Source organism: Peromyscus eremicus, chromosome 20, assembly GCF_949786415.1.
Source record: "Peromyscus eremicus chromosome 20, PerEre_H2_v1, whole genome shotgun sequence".
NCBI classification, from domain to species: Eukaryota; Metazoa; Chordata; class Mammalia; order Rodentia; family Cricetidae; genus Peromyscus; species Peromyscus eremicus.
Window position 1 is genome coordinate 3,591,098 of NC_081436.1, and position 27,998 is coordinate 3,619,095.

A 27,998-nucleotide genomic window follows, 5' to 3' on the forward strand; every position below is an offset into this window, starting at 1 on the left:
ACAACGTGTGTATGTATACTGTGCAGCCCTGGCTAGCATAAACTCACTATGTAGACCAGGCTAACTCTGAAATCAGATATCTACCTGCCTCTGCCTCCCCAGTTCTGGGATTAAAGGTATGTACCAGCACACCTAGCTCCTACAATGTGTTTTGTAATTTAGTCTATTAACTATCAGAACCACAAAAGGGAGTTTAGAAAATGGTGACATTTTGGGACTTGTGAATGGAGTACGGAGGTTGACGGAAGGCTATTTTTCTCTTCACACTTCTGAGTTTCTCCAAATGTTCCTATGCCTTTTTATGAAAAGGAAAAAAAAAAAAAGATAGAGTATTCTTACAAACATTTTCTTGCCTCATCTGAAACTCAATAGCCCTAAAATAAGACGACTGTTTTCTTTACTCGGAACACATATGCACAGGCATGTGTAGGGACAGACACGCTAGCCCGTGAAGTTGAGCTCAACAGCACTGTGGTCCTGACCACAGGCCTCAGGCGCATTCCCACTGACAGCCTGGCTCTTCCCCAGGCCCAGAGGTCTGCCTTATCCTCAGACCATCAAAACCCACCACACCGACCTGGGTGACATCCTGATGCCATGGGCCCTCCACATCCATGCTGACCACACTGATGGGCAGGCTGGCCACAGCACCGAAGCTGCTCTGGCCGGTCACCCTCCTCAACCGCTCGTCCCTCTTGCCTCCACTTTGCTTAATCCCACACCAACTTCATCCCACGTGCTCTTAAACTTGGGGTGAGCAGCCTCCTCTAGCCAAGCCACCAGCATTTCTTTGCCTGGTCTCCCCGCCCCCACTGCACCCCAGTATCCTCCAGTACTGGTCCCACAGCCTTTGCATCTGCCTTTGTTCTCCATTGTTTCCATCCTGCCCACCATGTCCAGCCCAGCCTCTTACTCGGCCACAGGACTGACAAATGCACTCCGCTCCCCACCTCACTCTCCCAGTCTCTCTACAGCTTCGAATCTGAGCATTTCTCTTCACACAGCACCACACCACCCACCAGAGTGCCACTTCTGTGCCCACCCGGCACCTCAGGAGTCATCTTTCCCCTCCAGTCATTCCCAGTCAGGAGAAGACAAGCCTTCCAGCCTGCAGGGCACCTGCTACATCCTGCACTTCCCAGAAACTCATCTGTCGACAAGAGTCTCCCCATGCGCTCCACTTTCTCTCCTGAGTGATCACCCTCCTCCCTTCAAGTGATCTAACCCACTGTCCATGAATATGCTCACACCTCCACTATGGAAATAAACCCTTCACTCTACCCACTAGCTACTGGGTGTCTGTCTAGCCCCAGCACACTGGGTAGAGCTGCCTGTATTTCCTCCTCAGTGTTACTGCCTAACACATCAACCATCAATTCCCTCCCAAGTGTAAGAGCAGGGAGTGTGGCTCAGGGGTGGAGCACCTGCATAGCATGCACAAGGCCGTGGAGTCAATCCCTAGTACCAAGAAAAAATACTGTTTAACTTCTTTACTGTTTAACGCACTCTGAGTATAAAGTAGGTGCCTGTTCGTCCACACTCTGGATTTCCTTCCAAAAGTCACTGTCCTAAGGGACTGGAGCAGGGCTTCCTTGCTGTGCATTTTCACGAACAGCCAATCATAAGCTCTCTTAGCAGCACAAAATTAAGGGCTGGAACAAAACAGGTTCTCAGCCAACAGGACAGCTCAGCACGCTGTACAGGCCTGACAACCTAAGTTCAGTCCCTGGAACCCACGTTTAAAACACCAAAGCTGGCCGGGCGGTGGTGGCGCACGCCTTTAATCCCAGCACTCGGGAGGCAGAGCCAGGCGGATCTCTGTGAGTTCGAGGCCAGCCTGGGCTACCAAGTGAGTTCCAGGACAGGCGCAAAGCTACACAGAGAAACCCTGTCTCGAAAAACCAAAAAAAAAAAAAAAAATAAAAATAAAAAAAAAAAAAATAAAACACCAAAGCTGGGGTGCTCTCATCTGTGACACTCCAGTACTCCTCCAGGGAAAGGGAAGGCAAGGAACCCCACTGAGCCATCGTCTCTCCAGTCCAGATACAAAAGTACTAAAAGATGTTTTTAGATATAAACATATTACAACTCTCAGTAAAACAAGGATTTAGCTGTAACTTAGTTTCCTGTGAAAGTGAGAAATGGGTCCCCAGCTTTTTTATGCCAAAGTGACCACATGACTTGTTGCCCAAGTTCTCCTCAAAGCGCTGACGAAGTCTTTTCTTCTTCTGCAAAATGAGTGCCCAGCTGCGGTGCTGCTTAACTAACAGCTAAACGCTTAACTTGTAGGGTGGTGGAGACAGTTTCCTCCACCGCTATGTACTGATACAAATCATGACCAGGCCAAGTTCCAACTGGGACATCTTAGTCACTCTATCTGAAGGAAATGTCCTTCCATCTCTGAAAAGCAGCAGGTACTTTTCACACCCCGCAGCTGCCTTCCCTCAGAGAATTCAACAGTGCGTCGAATCTGTAGCTTGCTTTCAGTACATCACCCGTGGAGCCTGTCTTTTCGGATGGACGCTCTCCTTCACAGGGAACATGTTCTAACCAAGGAGAAGAGCCTCAGCCCAGCCCCCCTGTCCTGCCTTGTAGAGTTCACCTCTCAGAAGCCTGTCTCCAGTGCCAGTCGATTCAATGAGAGAAAAGAAAAACACACAGCTTGGTTGGGTTATTTTATTTCAGCCCAAGTCTAAAGGACTGTAACCTCCTTCCTACTCTGTTCCCTTCTAGAAAGATCCTGAGAAATAAGAAGTCTTTAACTTGACTAACAAAAACAGAGCATTGTAACCAAATACATGTGTAACAGTCCCTAATTCTAGATAAAGCCTGACAGACAAATACAGCCGTGTCGCTTATGACTCCCTGTGACAACACACATCCTCTTTCTCACTGTTACCTGTACTTCTACATTACTGGAGGAACAGGTTGGCTACAGTTGGGAAGTCGTTTCCTGTTGAATGAATCAGAAACAGATCACAGGAAAGAGTCTGATGAGGACCCTGAGCTCACTCAGAGCTCAGGTTTCTGTTGGTTTTCTCAAGGAGGGACAGTGAGGAGGAGCTGGACTCCCTTCCTTCCCCCCAACTTCTAAGAAGCCGAGGGCCGTCTGCTGCTTGTGGGGCAGAAAGAGCCAGCATGCACACAGGTGTGCTGAGCCCCTCTGTAGCTCACGGCCACACCCGACCTGCAGGTCTGAGACTCGGGCCTCTCGTCTCACCTACTCTTAGTCATCCTGTCTGGCATAGCCTTGCCTCAGCTGCTTTCCGTCCAGGATGTGTCCTTGTACGTGCCTCCTGAGTGCCGCCATTTAAGAAGGGGTGGGTGGTTTCTGGGTTTAGTTGGTTGGTTTGTTGCTGTTTGGGGGTTTTGTCTTCTTTTTTTTTTTAATGTCTTCACAAAGTTTTTCCCAAAAATATATACACTCACTTTTTATTCTTTATTTCTGACTGACAAAGTAATCACAAGGCCATCAAAAGAGACCTCTCAACTTCCTTCTGTACCACTCACAACCATCTGCCCTTCCCTGTCCTTTCCTCATTCCCTGATGAGGTCACTCCAGATGGATGATCACTCCAGCCATGCTTGGGAACCTCCACTCCACTGACTCAACAGGACCGTGGTCCTCCTCCAAGTCTCCAAGCCCTCTCCCCCAACTCCAACACGCTCCACTCTCTCCTGTTTGGCCATCAGAAGCGTGCCAGTGCCTACCACACCAGCAGTTCTTTCCGTCCTTGTGGTGGTTGGGACAAGGGTCCTTCTCTCTAGTGGGACAGCCAAGGAATAGACACACGGACAAACAACCTACTACTGTAGCTCCTCCCAGCGGGCTGTGACCCTGCCTGCTTCCATTTCCACTTCTCTCTGCTCTGCAGGCTTCACCAGGAGGAACCCAACGTGATGCAGCCTCCCCCACACAACACCTGACCCCAGGGCCACTAGAACTGCCTGTCACTCCAGCAGGAAGACTGCTCTGAGGTTGAGCCGGCTTACACTACAAAGGGAGTGCCAGGCTAGCCAGGGCTGCGTAGTGAGACCCTGTCTCTCAAAAAAGAAGCACGACAATCAACAAGAAGCTCAGGCAAAAGCTTGAGACACTGACGTCTCCTCCGCCTGTAAGCTGGGTGGCATTTTCTGAGTCCCTTCAGTCAAGCTCCTTCAGCAGCTGACTTGGAGGACGCCAACCCCACTGCTCTGCCCTTCTCTCACAGGCACTTTCTTTCCCAGGTTCCTTTTCTGCAGGTCCAATGTGGTACTTCCCAGAGCTCGGTTTTCTTCCTCCCCAGCACGCTCTCCTAGGACAACCTCCGTCACACCCCTTACGGAGGGTATACTGAGGAGCACTGAGTGCGCCTGCCGGTCAGAGCGGCCAGGCCTTCCTGAAGCATCCACACCCACAGAGCCTATGACCACTACAGACCTTCAGCTGTATGTCCGCACAGTCGGTGAGCCTGACTCGGTCTCCCCTCTGCCCACAGCTAGGCCCCCTCCCTAAGTTAGGAGCAGGACCAGCAAGGCCAGCTCTCTCTCTAGAAGCCTTGGAGCCTAGCAGTCCACTAGATTCTTCCACCAAATCTCCGATCCGCAGCCCTCCTGCTTCTCCAGAGTCACCAACTCTGCCTCCTTGTCACCTGTTCCCACCTACCTTCCCTACCCACTGCAGAGGAAGTGGCTTTAGCCACTGGATGAGTGAGTGGGTGGTGACTCTTGTGTGTCGTTGCTCTCCGGCCCCAGTCTTCACCAGTGGGGCCACCGCACACCGTATCCTATGTGAATAGTGCCCTTTACCACATGACGCGGGAACCTAAATCTACCCCTCTCTAGGGAAACACTCATCTGTAACTCTTCATAACTTCTGAGGGCAGAAGAAAGGGATATGGGGCCAACTGCCACAGCACACACCAAGTGGCCAGCCACTAAAGCAAACTGTATTCATTATAAACCTTAAACATAAAGATTCCATTTTATCTTAGATTTTCTGTTTTTTTCTTCCAACTTGTGCGTGTGTGATGCATGTGTGTAGGTATACATGTTTGCACGTGTTTGGCACCCATGTGTAGGGTTGCACATGCATGTGGGTACACTTGATGTTGGGAATCATTCTCAATTGGTTGGTTCTTCCACCTTTATTCAACGAGGCAGGGTCTCTCAATCAAACCCAGAGCTCACTGATGCTATGGCTAATCTCACTAGCCAGCTTGGTCTGGGGATCCCCATGTCTTTGCTTTCTGAGGCTAGACTGGGCTGCCACCCCCACCCAGTATTTACCAGGCTCTAGGGTGCAAATGCCAGTCCTCATGTTTGAGGCTAAATTACTGAGTCATCCCCCTAGCCTTGACCTTAGGTTTCCAAGTCTTTATTAAAATAGTAATATATTCCACCAAACTTTAACTAGATCAACATTCCAAATTGTACCATGCACCACAGAACTGAGCATCTGTAGTACATCAACACAGATCCCCAATAAGAAGTCATGACCGGGCTGGAGAGATGGCTCAGAGGTTAAGAGCACTGACTGCTCTTCCAAAGATCCTGAGTTCAGTTCCCAGCAACCACATGGTGGCTCACAACCATCTGTAATGAGATCTGGTGCCCTCTTCTGGCCTGCAGTCATACATGCTGTATACGTAATAAATAAATAAATCTTTAAAAAAAAAAAAAAAAAGAAGTCATGATCACCTGCATCCTGCTGAGACTACACGGTCCACAAGGTAGCCCCGACCCCAGTCATGCCTTCAGCCTTGCCCATGTATACAGACAAACTAGACGTACTGAACTCTAGTCACAACATCATCATAATTCTGAGTCACAAATCTAGTCTTCTCTTCCCCTAGCCATCTGCCCAAACTCCTCCTGAGCCCCAATGACACCATTTCCCATAATGCTACAGGGCCACCAATATCCCTCATCTTAGCATCTTAAAGTGTGTGTGTCTCTTCTGGCACTTACTATGCAATAAAGATACCACTTGCAACCAACATGGTAGCACACACTATAATCCCAGCATTTGGGAGGCGGAGGCAGGTGGATCCCTCCAAATTCCAGTCCAGCCAGAACTACAAAGCCAGGCCCTATCTCAAAAACAATAAATAAATAGAAATGTGCAAAAATAGGGACTGGAGAGATGGCTCAATGGTTAAAAGCACTGGCTGTTCTTCAAGGGGACCTAATTTCGGCTGGGTGTGGTGGCACACGCCTTTGATCCCAGCACTCCTTTGATCCTAGCACTCGGGAGGCAGAGCCAGGTAGATCTCTGTAAGTTCGAGGCCAGCCTGGTCTACAGAATGAGTTCCAGGAAAGGCGCCAAAGCTACACAGAGAAACCCTGTCTTGAAGAAAAAAAAAAAAAAGATTTTGGTTTATTTCAAAACGATCACAACAGGATAGAGCAGGGTGGACCGGGAGGAGAAAAGACTAGCAGTGGGTGCTTCAGGGAAGTGACAGACAGAGAGTCAACAGGACACGGGGCTCCATCTAAAGCCCCATTTTAAAGTGGGTGAGCTGCTATGGTGAGAACGGTGGTGAACCCCCATCCCCACTCATGTGCTGGAACTTCATTCCCAATGAGGCTGTGGGGAGAGGCAGGGCTTTCCACAAGGGATCAGGAGCACTCATGAACAGGAGTAGTGCCCGTTCTTACACAATGCTTTAGGAAAGCCTGGTCACACCTATCTGAGGACAGAGCTAGAAGGCAGCATCTCTGAAGCAGAGCACAGCCCTCACAAGAATGCAGGAGGTGGCTACCTGGAGCTCCGGCTTCTTGACTTGTAAATGATAAACAATCGTTTTCTATTCTATACCTATCATCCGGCCTACAGAACTCTGACAGCATGGGGAACAATCTTAGAGGATGCATTAGTTACTGTCTCGTTGCTATGACAAAATACCCTGACAGAGTGACTCGAGAGACAGATTTATGTGGCTCACAGTTAAGGGGCACAGTCCCTCTCGTCACGGAAGGCCTGTGGTAGCAAACTGACAGCACAGAAAGAGATGTGTGAACTTGGGTCTGTTTGTTCTCTTTCTTCCCTCCATTTTGATCCAGACAGGACCCCAGCCTGTGAGATGTGCTACCTACACTGAGAGCAATCTTCCTACTTTCCCCTCAGCTAATCCTCTCCGGAAGAGCCTTTGAAGATACAACCAAAGGTCCACTTCATTAATACACTGATGTTTCTTGGTCCAGTCATGTGTGGTAGTTTGAATGTAACTGGCCCCCATAAGCTCACAGGGAGTGGCACTATTAGGAGGTGTGGCTTTGTTGAAGTAGATGTGACCTTGTTGAAGAAAGTATGTCACTGTGGGGGCAGGCTTTGAAGTCTCTTTTGCTTAAGGTTCCCTCAGTGTGACACTCAGTCAACTTCCAGTTGCCTGCAAGCTGTAGGACTCTCAGCTCCTTCTCCAGCACCACGTCTGCCTGCACGCCACCATGTCCCCGACATGATGATAATGGACTAAACCGCTGAAACTGTAAGCCAGACCCCTCAACTAAATGTTTTCCTTTAAAAGAGTTGCTATGTGGTCATGGTGTCTCTTCACGGCAATAGAAACCCTAACTAAGACACAAGTTGACAATGGAAATCGACCATCCCAGACAGAAAGTCAGCATTATGAAATAATGGCCATCGTTGGAGAGAGGAAGGAGACATAGAAGAGGAGTCAGGACAGGGGAAGCTTTGGAGCTACTAAATAAGTGGTGTCTGGGAGAACACCAGTGGTGTGCTCACAGCAGAGGACGTCAGTGCTGGAGAGTAACAGCCAGGAGTCAACTGAAGGCCACCGACAGCTGACGCCCTGGGCACGTGTGAGACTGTCTGTAAGTGTATGTGAGTAAGATGACAAAGAATGACAAGTTACTGAAGACACCTGCATCAGAAGAAAGATGGAGTAAGAAGCCAGGACAGAGCATGAGAACAGCCTGGGAACCAGAAGGATCCATGCTATCAAGTTAAAAGAAGAGAAAACGGGCCGGGCGGTGGTGGTGCACGCCTTTAATCCCAGCACTCGGGAGGCAGAGCCAGGCAGATCTCTGTGAGTTCGAGGCCAGCCTGGGCTACCAAGTGAGTTCCAGGAAAGGCGCAAAGCTACACAGAGAAACCCTGTCTCGAAAAACCAAAAAAAAAAAAAAAAAAAAAAAAAAAGAGAAAACGTCATTGAGATCATGATCCACACAGCCAGGGATGGTATTCACACTTGTAATCCCAGTGTTCGGAGGCCAAGGCAAAAAGATTACCACAGGTTCAAAGACACCTTGGGCTAGAGACCTGTCTCAAAAAGATTAAAAAATTAAAAACAACAAGCAAAGGGCTGTGTCCAGCGCTACAGAGAAAGCCAGAGGCACTCAGTCTGAAATGAGACTAACCAGTAGCCATGGCAACAGCTGTTTCAGTGGCTTGATGAGGCAGACACAGTGGACTGAGCAGTGAGCAAAGGCAAAACAGAAAAAGACACAGCTGGTATCTCCTCTGCTCTAGAGGCAGGAGAATGGTGACACGTGACAGCAAGCAGCCACTCAGGCAGAATCTGGGAAGGGTCTGTTGTGTTTTCTCCCGTCTTCCCAGAAAACACTGGAACAACTGTAAATGCTGACAAGAAGAGCCGAGAGTCAAGAAGTTACATGAGAAGCTGAGCCAAAAAGATTAGACGTGAAGAGACAGAAGGGTCCCAGATCCCACAGAGGAGGACGGATGGGCGGGTGACATTGAGAACGCAGCAGAGGTGTGCACTTCAGAACAGGGAGGAAGTAGTTCTTCTTCTGGGCAATGAGGGAAAGGGGAGTAAGGGTGGGAACTGGAGAGACAGTCAGGAGTTAAGAGCACTGTGTGCTTTTGCAGAGTACCTGAGTTCAATTCCCAGCACCCACATGGTAACTCCAGTTCCAGGAGATCCAAAGGCCTCTTCTGGCCTCCATGGTACACAACAATAAAATGGGCTACTGATGTGTTCGGAAGCATTAGCACTGACCCCAAGGTAAGCAACATGCAAGCTTATCTGTTCCGTCAGGAAACTTATAATGCAAAGACAATGAATGTCAGACCCTTGGACTCAGCAAAGGCTTCAAATGTAAGCTCTAGCTTCAAAAAAGACCAAAGATCATCCGAGAGGACAGGCCAGCCAGGCCTGGACTATGGGGCTCAACAAGAGTGGGTGCAGGTCAACTCAAAGGAGAAGATCCCAGAAAATAACTGGAAGAGGAAGCAAAAGAAGGTGCTCCCTGGGCAAGAATGGGGATGGGGGGGGGGGGAGCTTAGGCTCAGCCTGCTGAGGGCTGAAGCGCTCACACCAGCCTTCCCTGGCTACAGAAGCCTGAGACTCAGAAACCACACTCAAGCCATGTGCCTGATCCTTCAGGCTCAGGCAGGCATCTCGTGCATACAGCAGATGTCTACAAGGAACAAACCAACAGCTCTTCTGCTCCAGGCGGCCGGCCGTGGGACTAGCGTGTGTGAGACCAGGGATCCAGGCTGTCAGCAGAACAACTGATGGTAGAGCGGAAATGTTTAAAACACATCTCCACAAACTGACTCCACTCATCACTTCACAGGGGACCTCTTCTGTTCAGTAGTACAAGGTGTTAGAAAGAGCCCCGTCATTGAGCACCTGTTCACTATGGGGCAAACAAAGGTGAACACGTGTTAAATGCCTTATGTGCCATTTTATACCCAGCTCATACTAAATTTCCTTACAACTCCAATGAGGGATTCAGTCTTTCGATAGAAGAAACCCAAATAGGGGGTTCAGGCAGTTTGTCCAAGGTCACACGGCTACCTAAGGAATGGAGTCAGGACTTGGACCAAGATACCTACCAGACACCAACACATACTTCTCAAATGATTATACAATCCCATCTCATGCCAAGATCAAGTCATCAAGAGAGAGACTTGATTTTTTTTCCATTCAAATCAAACTGAACCAAGCAAAAATTCATTGCAATCCTAAAGCCATACCAAGAAAGAAGCGAGGCAGAAGGCGGGAGAGACTGCTCAGTGCTTAAGGGCACATACACTCTTGTGAAAACACCAGTGTGGTTCCCAGGACCCACATCACTCACTAACAACCACCTGTAACTCCAGCTACAGGGGATCCAATGGCCTCTTCTGGCCTCCAAGGACACCTCACTCACGTCATGTGTGAACATACACACACACTCACAATCAAACAACAATAAGCCAGGCATGGTGGCACACGCCTTTAATCTCAGCACTCAGGAGGCAGAGGCAGGTGGATCTCTGTGAGTTCAAGGATACCTTGGTCTGCATAGCAAATTCCAGACCCTGTCTCAAAAATAATAATAATAATAAATTAATAAAATTAAATTAAGCCGGGCGGTGGTGGCGCACGCCTTTAATCTCAGCACTTGGGAGGCAGAGCCAGGCGGATCTCTGTGAGTTCGAGGCCAGCCTGGGCTACCAAGTGAGTTCCAGGAGAGGCGCAAAGCTACACAGAGAAACCCTGTCTCGGAAAAAAAAAAAAATTAAATTAAAAGACAAAAAAATTATAAAAAATAAAAATAAGGGGCTGAAGAGATGGGTCAGCAGTTAAGAGTACTGCCTGATCTTAAAGAGGACCTGGGTTCAATTCCCAGCACCCACATGGCAGCTCACAACAGTCAGTAATTTAAGGGGCTCCATGTCTCTTCCTGTCTCCAAGGGCACTGCACACACATGGTGCACATACATACATGCAGGCAGAAAGAACACTTATGCACATAACATACACACACACACACACACACACACACACACACACACACGTATGTATATATAAAAGAAAGAAAAGAAGGAAGACAGAAAGGGGAAAAAAAAAACAAGCCGCATGTGGTGGTGCATGTTTATAATCCCAGCACTTGGAAGGATGAAGCAAGAGGATGGAGAATTCAAGGCCAGCCTGAGCTACACAGTAAGACCCTGTTTGGGTTGATTTAAAAGAAATCGGAGCTGGAGAGATGGCTCAGCAGTTAAGAGCACTGGCTGCTCTTCCAGAGGACCTGGGTTCAAGTCTTAGCACCCACATGGCGGGCAGCTCAACTGTCTGTCCTTCACACCGTCTGTGGGCACCAGCCACCCAGTGCCGTGCAAACATATACTGCAGACAAAACAGCCACACATATTTTTAAGGAGGAAGAAGAGGAGCCAGACACAGGGGCACAGCATTTAGTCCCAGCACTTGGGAGGAAGAGGCAGTCAGATCCCTATGAGTTCAAGGCCAGCTTGGCTTACATAGTTGAGACACTGTCTCAAAAAAAAAAAAAAAAATACAAAAAACAAATCCGTGGCTGATATGTAGAACTGAATTGTATTGCAAAATAAAAATAAAAAAATTTAAAAAGACCACCAACTGCCGGGCGGTGGTGGCGCACGCCTTTAATCCCAGCACTCGGGAGGCAGAGGCAGGCGGATCTCTGTGAGTTCGAGGCCAGCCTGGTCTCCAAAGCGAGTTCCAGGAAAGGCGCAAAGCTACACAGAGAAACCCTGTCTCGAAAAACCAAAAAAAAAAAAAAAAACCACCAACTTAAAAAGAAAGAAAATATAGATGGCTTCTGTAATTTATATTAAATGGAAAGCAGTTTAATTAGAAAACATATAAGTGAAAAAAATAGAAACTGGTAGTAAAGAATTATAACAACTACAGGCAAGAAGGGGCATTATTCCACCTTTTGGCCTGAGCACAATGGAGAACTGTAGTACCCAAGGCACAAACTCTGGGAAAAGCCTTTGAAATTATTTAAATAAACAATTCAGGGGTGGTGGCGCACGCCACCACCCCTCTAATCCCAGGACTTGGGAGGCAGAGGCAAGAGGATCTCTGTGAGTTGGAGGCCAGCCTGGTCTACACAGTGAGTTCCAGGACAACAAGGACAACAAGGACTACATAGAGAGACGATATCTCAAAAAGAAATCAATCTATGGGGGCCAGGTGTGGTGGCTTCTGAGCCAGCCTAGACTCTCTTTCCAAAGACAAAAAAAAAAAAGTAAAAACTACAGAGCCGGGTGACGGTGATACAGTACAATGACAGAGCGTTCACCTACCATGTGGAAGGCCCTGACTCAATCCCCAACAGTCCAATAAAAAAATAATGCGGGCGGTGGGGGCGCACGCCTTTGATCCCAGCACTAGGGAGGCAGAGCCAGGCGGATCTCTGTGAGTTCGAGGCCAGCCTGAGCTACAGAGTAAGTTCCAGGAAAGGCGCAAAAATACAGAGAGAAAAACCCTGTCTTGAAAAAAAACAAAACAAAACAATAATAATAATAATACATTTTAAAAACATGAAACTGGGGTTGACCCAGAGGCTCATCACAACAGCACCAGCCAACAAGCCTAACGACCTTAGTTCACCATTCAGGATCTGTAGCTGGGAGGGAGAAAACTGATCCCACAGTTCCCCGGACTTCCATTCATGCACCATGACACATATGCGTGCATGCGTGCACGTGCGCGCACACACACACACACACACACACACACACACACACACACTCACACACAAGCTAATGTGCATACACAGAATGTAATTAATAATTAATGTAATTTAATAAAAGTCTATAGGACTGAGTGAGAGTGGAAATCAGTGGTAGAGTGCTTGCTTAGCATGCAGCAATATAAATAAAAACAACAATCTATATTCTAGATTGAAATTTCTTAGCACTAGGTATTTCAGTTGCCTAGCTGTGGCTCCAGGGTATGTATGTAGCCTGCAACTCCATGAGTAAGTGACATCTGGAGGGAAGTGACCAGGGTCCCCACTACAGGTAAACAGAAAGGCTTTACAAATTTTCTGCAGGCAAAAGTCGATCTGCCCATTTCTGAGATTAAAATACAGTCTGCCCATCACTTCCCCTTCCTTTTCAACTCTCCTACAACTCCTAAGAAGGTGCCCTCTACGTCTCCGCCTTCAAGGTGGACTCAGAGATAGGGACTGAAACATGTAGAGACAGAGAGGATGTGTTGCCGCTCCTGCCCAGAGAAGTGTTCAAACAAGAAAAGGGAGGCTCCCTTCCGGTAAGTGTTATTTTATCTTAAATACCTTTCCAGTCGCCGCTGCTGTCTCTGGGCTGTTCTCAGACACGGAAAGACTTGCTCACCCTCCAGCCTGCAGCACCAGAGCCGGTCTAACACACTTCTTCCCTCACGATTTGCTGTGCCCCAGCCAAATCACAGCCCTTGCTATCAACCCCATAAACCTTGTGTTTACAGCTCTCTGCCGCTTTTCACAACGGAAAAGCTTCCTTTCTTAGAAGGCAGCCCCTGCACACGGCGGCGTATCATGGTCTCGTGTGACGTTTTGTTGACATTTTTAAGAGATGTCCTCTAGCAGGCTTGAAAGCTGGCACAGCGTCCTGCTCACCTCTGTAGCCTCTGCACAGAGAGGCACAAAACACAGCAGCTGAGCAGCATGCAGACACCATGAATCTGAGAACCAACAAGGCTATTCAGAACTGTGGCATAAACACTGAATGCAGTGTTTCCTGTGAGGGGGAAAAAACTATTGTGCAATCACAACTCAGATATTTAAATCGTTCAGATCCTATAATTATAACACAGCTTGAGAAAATGGCACCCGCTAGCTGTGCAGCTTTAAACAAAACACTTAACCTTTCTGAGTCCAAATTTTCCCTTCTGTTAAACCGAAGTGGGGAAGGGGATGAAGTATACCTGCTTCACCCGGTCAAGAAGGTTAGTGGTGCTCAAAGGACGTGTGTAAGAGCAGCATTACACACCAGAGGGTCGGACAGATTCAAGCAAACAATTCTAATCGAGCCCCATTACAGCTCGGGGGTGAAGTCCAACAGGGCTCACTGTCAACAGACGACACAGGCAGAGATTGAGAAAACACTGAAACTGGGACTGTGTTAAAAATCCTATCGACTCATCTATCAAATTCATGTGTAAATTCAGTGTCTAAATGGTTCTCCGGACAGTTTCAGGCTGTTAGTGCAGAAGCGGTCCACCGGGGCAGCCTGGAGCAGCTGACCCATCACACAGGCTCTCTGCACTGAGCTCTGCGGCAAACAGCCCAAAGGAGGCACCGACCTGCATCTCAGCAGACCGGCTCATCCATACCAAAGCCTGCAGCAGGACACACACACAAAGAACATCCTCCACCGTAGTTCGCTCAGACGCTCCCTATCTTTAGGACCAACTACACCTGAACCTAATGAAAACGGCATGGAAAGACAGAACGCACCAATGTCAACAAGTCGTGACAAACACAGACAGAAGCCTTAAAAAAAAAAAGCCGAGTCTTTTTGTCAGAACAGTAATTATAGAGAAAATGTGTTTTAAAAAGGAAAGGTTAGTTCAAAATATGCTGCAGATGTCACAGACACCACCACAGATTTGGGGACCCCTGCTGATGTCACAAACACCGCCCACAGATTTAGGGACCCCTTGCTTATTTTAACTTCACTCCAAATAGCACCAACCATCTGTGTACTTGAAGCAAGACAGACAGACGGCCAATACGCTGACATTGCAGACTCAAGGTTTCTCAACTGTTATTTCCTCCTAGAGCGCAAAGAAGTAAAATGCAGCCTAATGCAGTACAAATCCTTAAGAAATAAATTTAAACTAAGTCATGTGCCAATCAAAACATCCTGCATGGATTCCCTTGACCTTAAAATGTTTAAAGTCTGACATTCCCAGTTTCTAAGACTTTCACACCTTTCTCAGAGAGTGGGGTGAGCTCATCAGTAGTGGATCCTAGAAACAGTTCCTCAGAATAGTTCTTTCTAAAGATGTCTAGAAAACACCCAGAGCTGTAAACAATAATCATTCGGAGCAGATCCACACCAAGAGGAGCACCCAGGACTTCCCTTCCCTGGTGAAAGCAATCAGACCCATTTTTAATCTCCCTCTCATGCCAACATCCAGCCAAACCTCACTTTCTGGCTAATGAAAGCGACAGCTGATTTGTTATTTTAAAAAAATAATAACTGTTTTAAAAGATCTGAATGGAATTCATCAGACTTAATAACACTTTCACAAAAGGATGACGAGGAAAAAGAAAACCTAAGGGAAACTTACCATTTAACAAACTACTTCAACTGATTTTTTTACTTGGTGAATATTTTGACCCAAAGTATCACTGGGCAACCAGCCCAAAGGATTCCTATCTTCCTAAACACTTCTCAAATGATTAATTGAAAAATAATATGTTGGTAATTACGCACAGGTGAAAACAGAACCACCCTATACATTGGGAAAGCCTTAAAGTGTTATTAAAATTAATTATTTCCTTCAATTGCTTAAGATTTGTAACACTCAAATTCACTCCTGGTTTTTCCACTGTAAGTGATTTTTAAAGGGGAACACCCCGCAATGCCATAAGTTAACAAAAGTCAGAACTGAAACTCTCCTGGGAACTTGGTCACATTCTCTCTTTTTTTATCAACAGTTTTTAATGCACTTGAAAAATACTAGTGAAGGCCTTTGGGAAGGAATTCAACAATACGCAACTCTGGAGACATCAGCAAAGTACTGACACCCAGAGCGGAGAAAATGCTGCTTTTGTTCAGAGGCCGCCTGCGATAAAAACAGGAACTTTACAGAGAGCTGATCGCAACAGCACATTCGCCTGATCACATGCCCACAGCCGGCATTGAGCGCCTCATTGTTGTCCAAGGGACTTTTCTAGTAACAGTGCCTAGATTTAGTCCGTGTTTGAAATCATCTAAATAAACCCAACCCTCCCTGTACTAATCCATTGTCAAAAGAAAGAGGGTGCTGGCCGAGGTGACCAGATGCGGAAACCCAGCCTGAACACAGGTGCCAAGAAAAAGCCCCGCGGCCCCCCACGACAGAGATGGTCTAAAAGCAGCAGCATCGGGGGTGTCTCTCTGGGTTAGCGCCACTGCCTCCAACCTCCCTCGGACCCTCAATGGCTCCCCCGCTCCTTTCTCACGCCTGTCACTGGTGAGGCACCTCGCATTGTTAGAGGAGCAGGAAGAAATGCAGCTGCGGCGTTCCCCTGGGTCTCCCTCTGAAGGCAGGAGAGAGGGTGCAGGCTTGCGGCCGTTCAGGAGAAAGGCAGGGCAGCGGGGCAAGGTGTCAGCCTGAGGGCGCAGCTTTGTCTCCAGCTGACCCGTCCCCAAGTCCTGCGGGGGCCCCCCCGGGACAACAATGAAAGCGCAGCCACGCTTGGCGGCTGGGGAGCGGCGAGCCCCGCCGGCCCAGCCTCCCCGCAGGCCGCCGCCCGCCCGCCCGCCCGCCCGGCCCGCCGCGCGCCTACCCTCCGACAGCTCCAGCTCCAGCTCCGCCAGCTGCGCCCGCACCTCGGGGGGCAGCGCGGCCACCGCGGCCGGCGACGGCTCCAGGCCTCGCTCCGCCATCGCGGCTCCGCCAGCCACACTCCGGAAGACGAGAGGGGGCCGAAGGAGGGACGGACTGACGCGGGCCCACACCCCGGCTACAGGATCCGGCTCCAGCCGCCGAGAGCCGCCGGCGCTGCCGCTGCCGCCGCCGCCGCCGCCGCCATGAGCTAGGGTCACGTGAGCGCGCGGCCCCGCCCCCGGCCCGGAGGACGCCCCGCCCCGGAGGAGCAGGACGGGCGTGGCTAGGGCGCCCTCTGCCGCGGAGCTCCGGGAGCGCAGGCTGGAGTCGCCTCCTCGGCTCTCCCAGGGCGGTCCACCAGATATGTGGCACCTGCCGGGACACACAGCGCTCATCTTCCACAGACTCTCAAGCAAGGAGTCCATTCATCCGGTAGAGCGTGCCTCTGTCTTGTCCTTTCCCTTGTCATTTTCCCTAGTGGACGACGCTCTCTAAAAGGACCTGCACGAGCCACGTCCTTCACCCACCAGTTTCTGGATTCCGCCTGCCAAGAACTTTTTTTTTTTTTTCTTTTTCAGTTACAACTTTGTTTTTGTTTTTGTTTTTGTTTTTGTTTTTTGAGACAGGGTTTCTCTGTGTAGCTTTGCGCCTTTCCTGGAACTCACTTGGTAGCCCAGGCTGGCCTCGAACTCACAGAGATCCGCCTGGCTCTGCCTCCCGAGTGCTAGGATTAAAGGCGTGCGCCACCACCGCCCGGCCCAGTTACAACTTTGAAGACAGGAGAAAGCTGGGTGTCTGGTGCATGTAATCCCAGCACTCCGGAGGTGGAAACCACCAGAAGATCTGGAGTTCAAGGTCATTCTTTCCAGCCTGGGCTGCATGAGACATGTCTGAAATCACAAGAAAAAGGATTACAGTAGAACTTGCTAAATCTTGCCTTGATTCATAAAGACTTATAAAAGAACTTAGTTGGGGAGTAGGGCGGTGGAGACATGGTTCCATTGGTAGGATCGCTGGCTGCTTTTGCAGAGAACCCAAGCTCAGTTCTCAGCACCCATGTACTACCTGAAACCCCAGCTACAGGACCTGAAGCCTTCTGTGACCTCTGCAGACATCCACACATTCACACATAAACAAAACTCTATTTATTTTTTGTTTACTTATTTACTTTTATTTTAGTTTTTCGAGACAGGGATTCCCTGTGTAGCCTTGGCTGTTCTGGATCTCCCTCTGTAGACTAGGCTGGCCTCGAACTCAGAAATCCACTTGCTTCTACCTCCTGAGTGAGTGCTGGGTCTCAAGGTATGCACCACCACCACTCCGTCAAAATAATTTTTCAAAAACATCATGTTGGGTGTAATGGTGCAAGCTAGTTTTAGGCCAGCCTGGTCTACATAGTGTGTTCCCAGCCAGCCAGGGCTACACCATGAAACTCTATCTTGCTATGGCAGTCTTGGCTGCCCTGGAACTCTCAACTGACAGAGATCCACTTTTCTCTGCCTCCTTCCTGTCAGCTGGGATCAAAGACATGCCCGAGCTTGACTGGGGGGTGGAGTGTTAGTTTTTGCTTTACCTTTTTAGCCTCCTTAGTATGTAACCTGACATGTAGTCCAAAAGTATTCATTTTAATTTAGAATAAAGAGGGCCCAAACATTGCTGTATTCTTACCAAGAACTATTAGGATCTTTGTTTTACATTTTTGTAATTTCGTCTTCTGTTGATAGTATTGAAATTTTGCCACATGGAAACAACGGATGCAGGATCTGTTTTTTCTCACATTCTGAGGGGCCCCTAGTGTTTCTCTCTCTTTCCCTGTTGCTCAAAAATGGGAGTTGGGGATGTAGCTGAACTGGTGGACTGTTTGCCTAGCATGCAGGAAACCCTGGGATCAATCACCAACATGACAGAAACTGGGAGTGAGTACCGGCTCGTGTCTATAATCCCAGCACTCAGGAGGTTGAGTTCAAAGTCAGTCTGGTCTACTTAGTAAGTTCCAGGCCAGACAAGACTGCATTGTAAGATGTTATTGAAAAAGCACTGTGAAGGGGTTGGAGAGATGGCTCAGCAGTTAATAGCACTGACTGCTCTTCTAGAGGGCCAGAGTTCAGTTCCCAGCACCCACAAGGCAGCTCACAACTGTCTATAATTCCAGTTCGAGGGGATCCAACACCCTTACACAGATGCACCAATGCAAATAAATAAATCATTTAAAAAGAAAGAAAGAAAAAGCACCATAAAGGAAGGAGGAAGGGAGAGAAAGAAATGTGAGCTCATGGCTGTTCAGGAGTGAATGTTGAGATTTCCTTTTAACTAAAATATATGGGCATGAGTAGACTACTTGCCTGGATAACACAGCCAGCCAAGCCCCAAGACTCACCAGTTTGCTCAGTTGTCCCTGTTACTGCTTATTTATTTATTGAGCTTAGGTCTTTATTGTATGTGCCACAATGCCCATGTGGAAATCAGAGAACAACTTGTGGGAATCAGCTCTCTCCTCCCACATGGGTCAGGTGGTGAGTCTTTGAGGAAGTGCCTTTACTTTGGAGTCCTCTCACCAACTTCAGTTCAGTGGAAAACTACTAATTCACTGACACCTTCCCTCAGGAAGTGAGATCCAGGGCTGATGAGATGGCTCAGTGGGATCCACATGATAGGAAGAGAAAACCAACTCCCACAAATTGACTTCTGACCTCCACATGCACACACATGAAATAAATATGTAAGAAAAAATTTTAAGAATGGGGTTGAGGGGGTTAGGGATTTAGCTCAGTGGTAGAGCACTTGCCTAGCAAGTGCAAGGCCCTGGGTTCGGTCCTCAGCTGGGGGGGGGGGGGGTCGGAAACGGGACTTGGGAGATATGACTCAGTGGTTAAGAGCGCTGTTTGTTCTTGCAGAGAACCCAGATTTAATTTCCGGCTCCCATGTGGTGGCTCCCAACCCCCTGTAACTCCAATTTCAGGGGATCCAGCGCCCTCTTCAGGCCTCTGGGGGACCAGGCACACACCTGGTGCAAATATATGCAGGCAAAACACTCATACACATAAAAATGAATATATAAATCTTTAAAGACATGAGGGGGCCGGGCGGTGGTGGCGCACGCCTTTAATCCCAGCACTCGGGAGGCAGAGCCAGGCGGATCTCTGTGAGTTCAAGGCCAGCCTGGGCTACCAAGTGAGTTCCAGGAAAGGCGCAAAGCTACACAGAGAAACCCTGTCTCGAAAAACCACAAAAAAAAAAAAAAAAAAAAAAAAAAAGACATGAGGGGGCTCGAGAGATTGATCACCAGTTAAGAGCACTTGCTGTTCTTCCAAAGGATTAGAGTTTAGTCCTAGCACTCACATCAAGCAGCTCACAAACACCTGTAACTGCAGCTCTAAGGGATCTCTGGTACTTCCTTGGCCTCCAAGGGCATCCACATGTGGCAGGAACACACACACACAAACATAGACCTATAAATAAAAACAAATCTTCAAGCCCGGTGGTGGTGGTGCACACCTTTAATCCTAGCACTTGGGAGGTAGAGGCAGGAGGCTCTACAGAGTGAGTTCGAGGCCAGCCTGGTCTACAGAGTGAGTTCCAGGACAGCCTGGTCTACAGAGTGAGTCCCAGGACAGCCTGGTCTACAGAGTGAGTCCCAGGACAGCCTGGTCTACAGAGTGAGTCCCAGGACAGCCTGGTCTACAGAGTGAGTCCCAGGACAGCCTGGTCTACAGAGTGAGTCCCAGGACAGCCTGGTCTACAGAGTGAGTCCCAGGACAGCCTGGTCTACAGAGTGAGTCCCAGGACAGCCTGGTCTACAGAGTGAGTCCCAGGACAGCCTGGTCTACAGAGTGAGTCCCAGGCCAGCCTGGTCTACAGAGTGAGTCCCAGGCCAGCCTGGTCTACAGAGTGAGTCCCAGGCCAGCCTGGTCTACAGAGTGAGTCCCAGGACAGCCTGGTCTACAGAGTGAGTCCCAGGACAGCCTGGTCTACAGAGTGAGTCCCAGGACAGCCTGGTCTACAGAGTGAGTCCCAGGACAGCCTGGTCTACAGAGTGAGTCCCAGGACAGCCTGGTCTACAGAGTGAGTCCCAGGACAGCCTGGTCTACAGAGTGAGTCCCAGGACAGCCTGGTCTACAGAGTGAGTTCCAGGACAGCCTGGTCTACAGAGTGAGTCCCAGGACAGCCTGGTCTACAGAGTGAGTTCCAGGACAGCCTGGTCTATAGAGTGAGTCCCAGGACAGCCTGGTCTACAGAGTGAGTTCCAGGACAGCCAGTGCTACACAGAGAAACCCTGTCTCAAAAAACAAACAAACAAATCTTCAAAAGGAAAAGAAATGAGACCCAAGAGCAGCATAGCAGTAATCTGACCACTTGGGAGGCTGAGGCAGAAGGATCATTGCAGTGAGCTTTTGGCCAATTGGAACTATATAGTTAGTTCTTGAATATGAAATCTCACTGAGCATGGCATGTGACTGCTTTGACCAACAGGATATAGTAATAATGACCTGGTGTGATGTACTTGGGAGTCAGTCACGGAAGCAATGATGCTTTCATTAGTGTTTAGCTGGGCCCCAATGCTCTCTCTCTCCAGACCCTGCCCTCAGAAAACCTGCCAAACTGTGGTTCCTCTCCCGGAACCACTCAAGACTATGCCTACAAGGTATTTAAACTGCCTCCTGGAGAATGGCCATATGGGTTTTTTTTCTGGTCTCTTCTCCTGATCACATCTCTGGGGACTGGGAAGATCACCTGGGAATATTTTGCCCAATAAACTTGGTCTTTTATTCTTGATTCAGCTTGATTTGGATTACAGCATCGGCAGAGAGCCTTAAAATCATGTTATGGGAACCTTTCATCTTGGTGCATTGGCTGGGAAGGAGCTGAGGCTCCCTCCCCTCCCCCACATTGGCCTCTGGCCCCACGGTGGAAAAACCACTCCTCTCCTTAAACCCGCTCTCCACCAGACTAGATTGGCTTTTGGCCCGGTAAATTGCCCATTCCAAGTCACTGCCTCTAGGGGTTCAGAACCCTTCCCAGTTTTGGGGGTACCCTGCTAAGACATGGCCATGCCAGGGGCAACCCCAACCCATTGCGGTAACAAAGACCACCTTTGTTCCATGGGACCCTTTGTTCAGAAGACACTCTGTGCAAAGGCACATCCCACATGACCCTCAAGCCTACAGCAGTGGATGCATTGCTTTAGACTTTGAGTTCCGGCACAGGCTTCTGAAAGGGGCAACTGCGGGTCTAAGGCAGATCCCCAAATACCCTTGGGGTGTCTTTTACAAAATCTATTCAAATGGGGGCTATGTGACACCATATGTCATGAGTGCCTGATTTCTCTGTGTGCTAAGGCCTGGCCACAATACGCTCTTGACAACCAGTCAAGAAGGCCACTGGATTTACCATCTTCCGCGATCATGAAAATTTCTGCCAGCATGGAGATAAGTGGTCAAAACTGTCCTACATCCACAAATTGACTTCTGACCTCCACATGCAGCCAGTGCCCCGTGGCCCGGGTCTTATTGACTAGGGTAAGGGCACCTCCAGATTCCCATTCATCTGGAAACTAGGACCCTGAACATTCCACCCTGACCATGCTGCCAGAGACACTGGCCCCTCCCCCAAACCCTGCCTACCCATTGCCCTCCTACACTGCCACATGTTCCACTCAGTGGCCAGCATTCCTCACCTGATACATCCTTCCCCTCTTATACACCCTTCCCCCATACACCCTTCCCCATTTATACACCCTTCCCCCCTTATTTCCCCTCCAGGACAAAGATCTAGGATCAACATCCTCCTCCTTACCCACCTTCCTCTCTTCCCCTCCCTCCCACTGCTGCGGGCCACAAAAATATGAAGCAGGAATTCAGCTGACTATAGCAAAGGCTAATACCTGGAAGAAGCAGGGCTCTTCCAGAGGAAAAAAGCCAAGCGTCAAGTAGTCTTGGTGATATTAGCTTTTAAATGTGTATTAGCCAGTTCCTGCAATGATATTTGTGCGTGCTATGGTAACTTACCCAATTAATTAATTCTTCTTCTAAGAACTTCTGTCAGTGTATTTTATCTGAGTTACCTCTCAAACATCCAAAGACAAACAGCAGACAAAATAAGCATTCCAGACCACCTACTAGTCTCCTGAATTAAGGTAAATATCCATACGGAGATACTGCCTAGACCAGATGGATGTTAAATACATAGCTTTCTTTCTTGTGCAAATTAAGCTCAGACTCTCCTTTCTTCCTCAGCCCAAACGGCACCCCCAGAGTTCCCCTCCAACAATTAGCTCAGAACAAAAGGGCTTTTTTTTTCCTTTCTTTCTTTCTTTTTTTTTTTTTTTTTTTTTTTGGTTTTTTGAGACAGGGTTTCTCTGTGTAGCTTTGCGCCTTTCCTGGAACTCGCTTTGGAGACCAGGCTGGCCTCGAACTCACAGAGATCTGCCTGGCTCTGCCTCCCAAGTACTGGGATTAAAGGAGTGCGCCACCACCGCCCGGCGGGCTTTTTTCTTACCAGGTGCATTTAAGCTATGATGCAGGTATGATGCAGCTCACCTACCTACTGGGCAGGCTTACCCTGCATCCTATTGCTGATTATTGTACATGTGTTGAGATGGGTCACAGGGAGAGGAGAGGAAGGAACGAAGGTGGAGATAAGAATGAAGATGAAGCCGGGCGGTGGTGGCGCACGCCTTTAATCCCAGCACTCGGGAGGCAGAGCCAGGCGGATCTCTGTGAGTTCGAGGCCAGCCTGGGCTACCAAGTGAGTTCCAGGAAAGGCGCAAAGCTACACAGAGAAACCCTGTCTCGAAAACCAAAAAAAAAAAAAAAAAAAAAAAAAAAAAAAAAAAAAAAAAAAGAATGAAGATGAAGAGGAGAACGAGATGGAAAGAACTTAGTGAAAGGATGACAAACAGCGCTGTTTGTGGCGCGCGGCACTGGTTGTGGTGCTGGTTACCACATGGAAAGGTCACAGTCACGACAGAACCCAGTGTTAGTTTCCAGAGCTTTATCAGGAGGCAAAAGGGGGAAGGGAAAGAAGAGAGCCAGGCCTGGAAATAGAGAAAGATGATGGTGGGGAGGAGGAAGCAGAGCAGAGCAGAAAGAGAGCAGAGAACAGAGAGAGAGGGTGGGGTCTGCATCCAGCTTTTAAGGTGTGAACATAGTCGCCAGCACACTTTTTCATTTGTCCATTCACTGGCAGAAGTTAGATAATTCCCGTGAAATATCAAGGTTAAAACAGCCAAATTTACTCGGGTGGTGGTGGCGGCGGTGCACGCCTGTAATCCCAGCGCTCGGGAGGCAGAGGCAGGTGGATCTCTGTGAGTTTGAGGCCAGCCTGGTCTACAGAGCTAGTCCAGGACAGCCAGGGCTACACAGAGAAACTCTGTCTCGAAAAACCAAAAAAAAAAAAAAAAAAAAAAAAAAAAACCCAAATTTACTGGTATCCGCCTCTGTGTCCCATGGCTGCAGTACCGAATGAAAAAAATAAACAATTAAAATAACAAATGGGATCCCAGGCTCCTATTTCAAGCATCCTTGAAAATAGGCAGTCTGTGGACAGGCATTAACAGCACAAATTACCCGACCGTCATCACGATAAGGGTAAGGGCTGGGATGTAAGTAATGGAAGACCCCCCCCCAAGGGGGCCAGACAGCATCCAATACTTTTTCAAGGTTGAATGTGTCGTGGTACACAGCCGAGGACCCCCCAGGGGTCCAGCGCAAAGAATATAGTTCAGGCTGCAGTCACAGGAAACGGCGGGGGTCAGAAAGGGGAAAAACTTACCAATCTGTTTGGTAGGTGTGGTGTGCGGGTCCAGAGGCTGGGCAAATGAAAAAGCAGATCGGGCAGTTGCAGGTCCTCAATATAGGTTTCCAACAACGATCAACCCTGGACACAGAGTGAGCGGAATTTCCTATCCGAGTCACAGTACCAATGAAAGGGTGATAAACGGGGCTGGTTGTGGCACGCGGCACTGGTTGTGGTGCTGGTTACCGCGTGGAAAGGTCACAGTCACGACAGAACTCAGTGTTAGTTTCCAGAGCTTTATTAAGAGGGAAAGCAGGGGAGAGAGGGGAGCCAGGCCTGGAGAGACAGAAAGATGGTTGTGGGAAGAGGGAGCAGAACAGAGCAGGGAGCAGAGAGCAGAAGGAGTGTGGGGTCTGCATCCAGCTTTTAAGGCACAGATTGTGTGACCACGCCACACATACGTAGTTGCCAGCGCAAAACCAAGTAATAATAATAATAATAATAATAATAATAATAATAATAAACTGAGTGAATAGAAATAGAGGCGTGTTTTCTCCCAGAAAAACTGCTTCCAGCTGACTTGGTGGGCATCAGTTGGCTCTTGGGGTATGTAGGGAAGGGGGCCTTCCAAAGTAGACAGGCATCCTGGGATGGTGGGCTGTCCTGCTGCCCTGGAGCCATCCATCCCTCTTGGCTTGGCACTCTGGCCACTTCTGTGTCTGACAGGATGATGGTGAGACAGAAGAAGCTTGAAGTAGATCCACCCTGTCCGGATGGATTTAAGCTGGTTTTTGGAGCTTTTAGCTATCACAGTTTCTTACTTGATGATCCCTGGACTCTAGTAGGGGAAAGAGGACAGCCAGGCCTAGAGAGAGAGAGGGATGGTGAGGCAGGGGAGGTAGGAGCAGAGCAGAGCAGAGAGAGAACAGAGAGCAGAGAGAGTGTGGGGTCTGCGTCTGGCTTTTAAGGCACATACAAAGTTGTCAGCGCACACTGATGATGTAAGACGCAAGACCCCAAACTGCGAATGTGCAGTCATGTAGCTGGAGTGGTGCAGAATCCTAACACTTAAAACTATGAGAGAACAGGAGGAGAAGGGACAGAGAGGAACTAAGTATGAGAACAGAATTGAAGCTGTGTAGATAGAGTTTTGTCTTAGAAGAATAAAGTGAATGGACTAAAGAGTTTCACGTAAGTAGATTCATTTGATATCCCTCAGATCAGTACCCCCGCTGCTCATAGTATCTTCCCGAGGACTCTGGGAGAAATCTCAGGGTAAGCACCTGAGGGGGTTTCAACAAACCACTCCCACTGCACCTCCCTATCCTTCCATGCCACAATCTATACCTTGGTCCCCATCCACACACTGGCCTAACTCCCCTGAATCCTCTCCAGTATCTTCACATACCCAGTCTCAGCAGACTCCTGCCCTGTTCTGCCTCCTCCAAGGGATGGCTGGAACTGACAGAATTGTTTGAGTCCACGTCCCCTTCTCCTTAAGGACCTCTCACAGATAGAGAAGCTGTTGGTTTGCTTCTCTGCTAACCCTGTTTATATCAAGGAGTTTCATTATCTTTCCCAAGCCTGTGATATGACCTGGCATGACCTCTAAGTCATCCAGGCCTCCATCCTCACGCCTGAGGAGCAAGGTCAGGTTCAGGCAGCAGTGAGAGATAGTATGCAGACCAACCCCATCTAGTGGAAAATATGGTCCCTGTGGGTGATATGGTGGTGCCAGCTACAGAGCCCTACTGGGACTACCAACCAGGTCTGAATGGCCACCAGCAGAGTGACATCACGATGAGCTGCCTCCTTCAGGGTGTGGAAATAGTCTCAGACAAAGCTGTTAATTTTGGTAAGCTCCGAGAGATTATGCAGTGAGTAGATGAAAATCCAGTTATTTATCTAAATCCATTACAAGAGAACATGGTTCAATATACTTGTCTTGACCCAGCCTCCCCACCAGGAGTCACAAGTCCTGACCATCCATTTAATTTCTCAGTCAGCACCAGATATTAGAAAGAAATTAAAAAGGAGGGTCCACAAACACTCATATGGAAATTGGTGAAATGGCTTTAAAGGTTTTTAACACCCAAGAGGAGGCAGCTGAGTCTTCCCGACAGGCTTGCTTGCAAAAGAAGGCTATGCTCCAAGCCCATGCTTTGCTAGCTGCCCTGAGGCCACTGGTGCCCCACAAGGAAGACAAGGAAAGTTATCACAAAAAAAAAAAAATCCACAATGTCAGGGAGAACTAAACTTGTTCTATCTGAGGGGTAGGAAAGGAATACATGTATTCTGATGGTAACTTTCTTTATTACTGCATCTTGAAATCTCTTGTTTGTCTCTACACACACACACACACATATATATATATATATATTCCCAACAGAAATCTCTAGACAATATATGAGTTACATTTAGAGGGTCACATTGCATTTCATTCTTCTTCTTTTTTTTTTTTTTTTTTTGGTTTTTCAAGACAGGGTTTCTCTGTGTAGCTTTGCGCCTTTCCTGGGACTCACTTGGTAGCCCAGGCTGGCCTCAAACTCACAGAGATCCGCCTGCCTCTGCCTCTGCCTCCCGAGTGCTTGGATTAAAGGAGTGCGCCACCACTGCCCGGCCACCCTTACACTTTTAAAGGGGTTAAAAACTTGATTTTCCTCTGTGAGGCACAGAGTAGCCCAGTGCCTGTCCAGCTCTTGCTTGCCCCAGCGCTGGTAATATGGAGCTCAATGTACTGTAATGGCTGTGAGAGCAGGTTGAAACCTATTTTGTTTTGTTTTGTTTTGAGAGAGAGAAGTGAAAGCTTTATTTTAGTCTTCATTGGAATATTTTTTAGGAGCAGTATCTAGTTTGTTTTAAGTAAGTGTTAAAGAGTCACAGAGGTTCTGATAAACACACATGTATACTGGGAGGAGACAGATGATTGCTGAATCTTTGTGTACTAGCCTTACATGTAAAGTAATTCAAAATTGTGACTTTGATGATTTGGGGATCCCATATAGTCTAAAATATGTTCATAGGTACATACGAAAGAGTGTGTCGTGGGGGAAAATCAACTAAACATGGGCAAAGGAGATCCTAAGAAGCCAAGAGGCAAAATGTCCTCACACACATTCTTTGTGCAAACTTGCCAGGAGGAACACAAGAAGAAGCACCCGGATGCTTCTGTCAACTCCTCAGAGTTCTCAAAGAAGTGCTCAGAAAGGTGGAAGACCATGTCTGCTAAAGAAAAGGGGAAATTTGAAGACATGGCAAAGGCTGACAAGGCTTGTTATGAGAGAGAAATGAAAACCTACATCCCCCCCAAAGGGAAGACCAAAAAGAACTTCAAGGACCCCAATGCACCCAAGAGGCCTCCTTCGGCCTTCTTCTTGTTCTGTTCTGAGTATTGCTCCAAAATCAAAGAAAAGCACCCCGGCTTGTCCATCGGGGACGTTGCAAAGAAGCTGAGGGAGATGTGGAACAGCCCCGCTGTGGACGACAAGCAGCCCTATGAGAAGAAGGCTGCCAAGCTGAAGAAGTACGAGAAGGATATCGCTGCCTACAGAGCTAAAGGAAAACCCGATGCGGCAAAGAAGGGTGTCGTCAAGGCTGAAAAGAGCAAGAAAAAGAAGGAAGAGGAAGATGAGGATGAAGAGGATGAGGAAGAGGAAGAAGAAGAGGAAGACAAAGATGAAGATGATGATGATGAATAAGTTGGTTCTAGTGCAGTTTTTTTTCTTGTCTATAAAGCGTTTAACCCTCCTGTACACAACTCACTCCTTTTAAAGAAAAAAAAATGAAATATTAAAAAAAAAACTTAAACTTTTGGGGAGCCTAGAAAATACAGAAATTGTGTATTATATTCTGTATTTCCAAGTGTGATAAACTTTCTAAGGTATCATTTTTATTCTCAGACTTGGATTATTGTGCTGTCTGGCAGCTGATGTGGCTGAGAGTGAGTAACCATGGCAATGCTCAGCCATCAGCCAGGCTCCTTAGTGTGCAGGCTAT

At 48.2% G+C, this 27,998-nt stretch overlaps 2 protein-coding genes across 2 annotated transcripts in view; one reads left to right on the plus strand and one right to left on the minus strand.

The window, feature by feature from the left end:
• Positions 1–16,470, minus strand: part of Dip2b (disco interacting protein 2 homolog B) — a 206,093-nt gene extending 189,623 nt beyond the window's left edge. Inside the window, exon 1 of the mRNA XM_059246852.1 lies at positions 16,228–16,470. Within this exon, the coding sequence (XP_059102835.1) occupies positions 16,228–16,327 (100 nt within the window). The 5' untranslated portion in view covers positions 16,328–16,470. The remainder of the gene's footprint in view (positions 1–16,227) is intronic.
• Positions 16,471–27,031: 10,561 nt separating this feature from the next.
• Positions 27,032–27,700, plus strand: LOC131896956 (high mobility group protein B1-like). The gene has a single exon (XM_059247803.1). It carries the CDS (start codon positions 27,068–27,070, stop codon positions 27,698–27,700), a length of 633 nt encoding a protein of 210 aa, XP_059103786.1. The 5' UTR covers positions 27,032–27,067.
• The last annotated feature ends 298 nt before the right edge of the window (positions 27,701–27,998 follow it).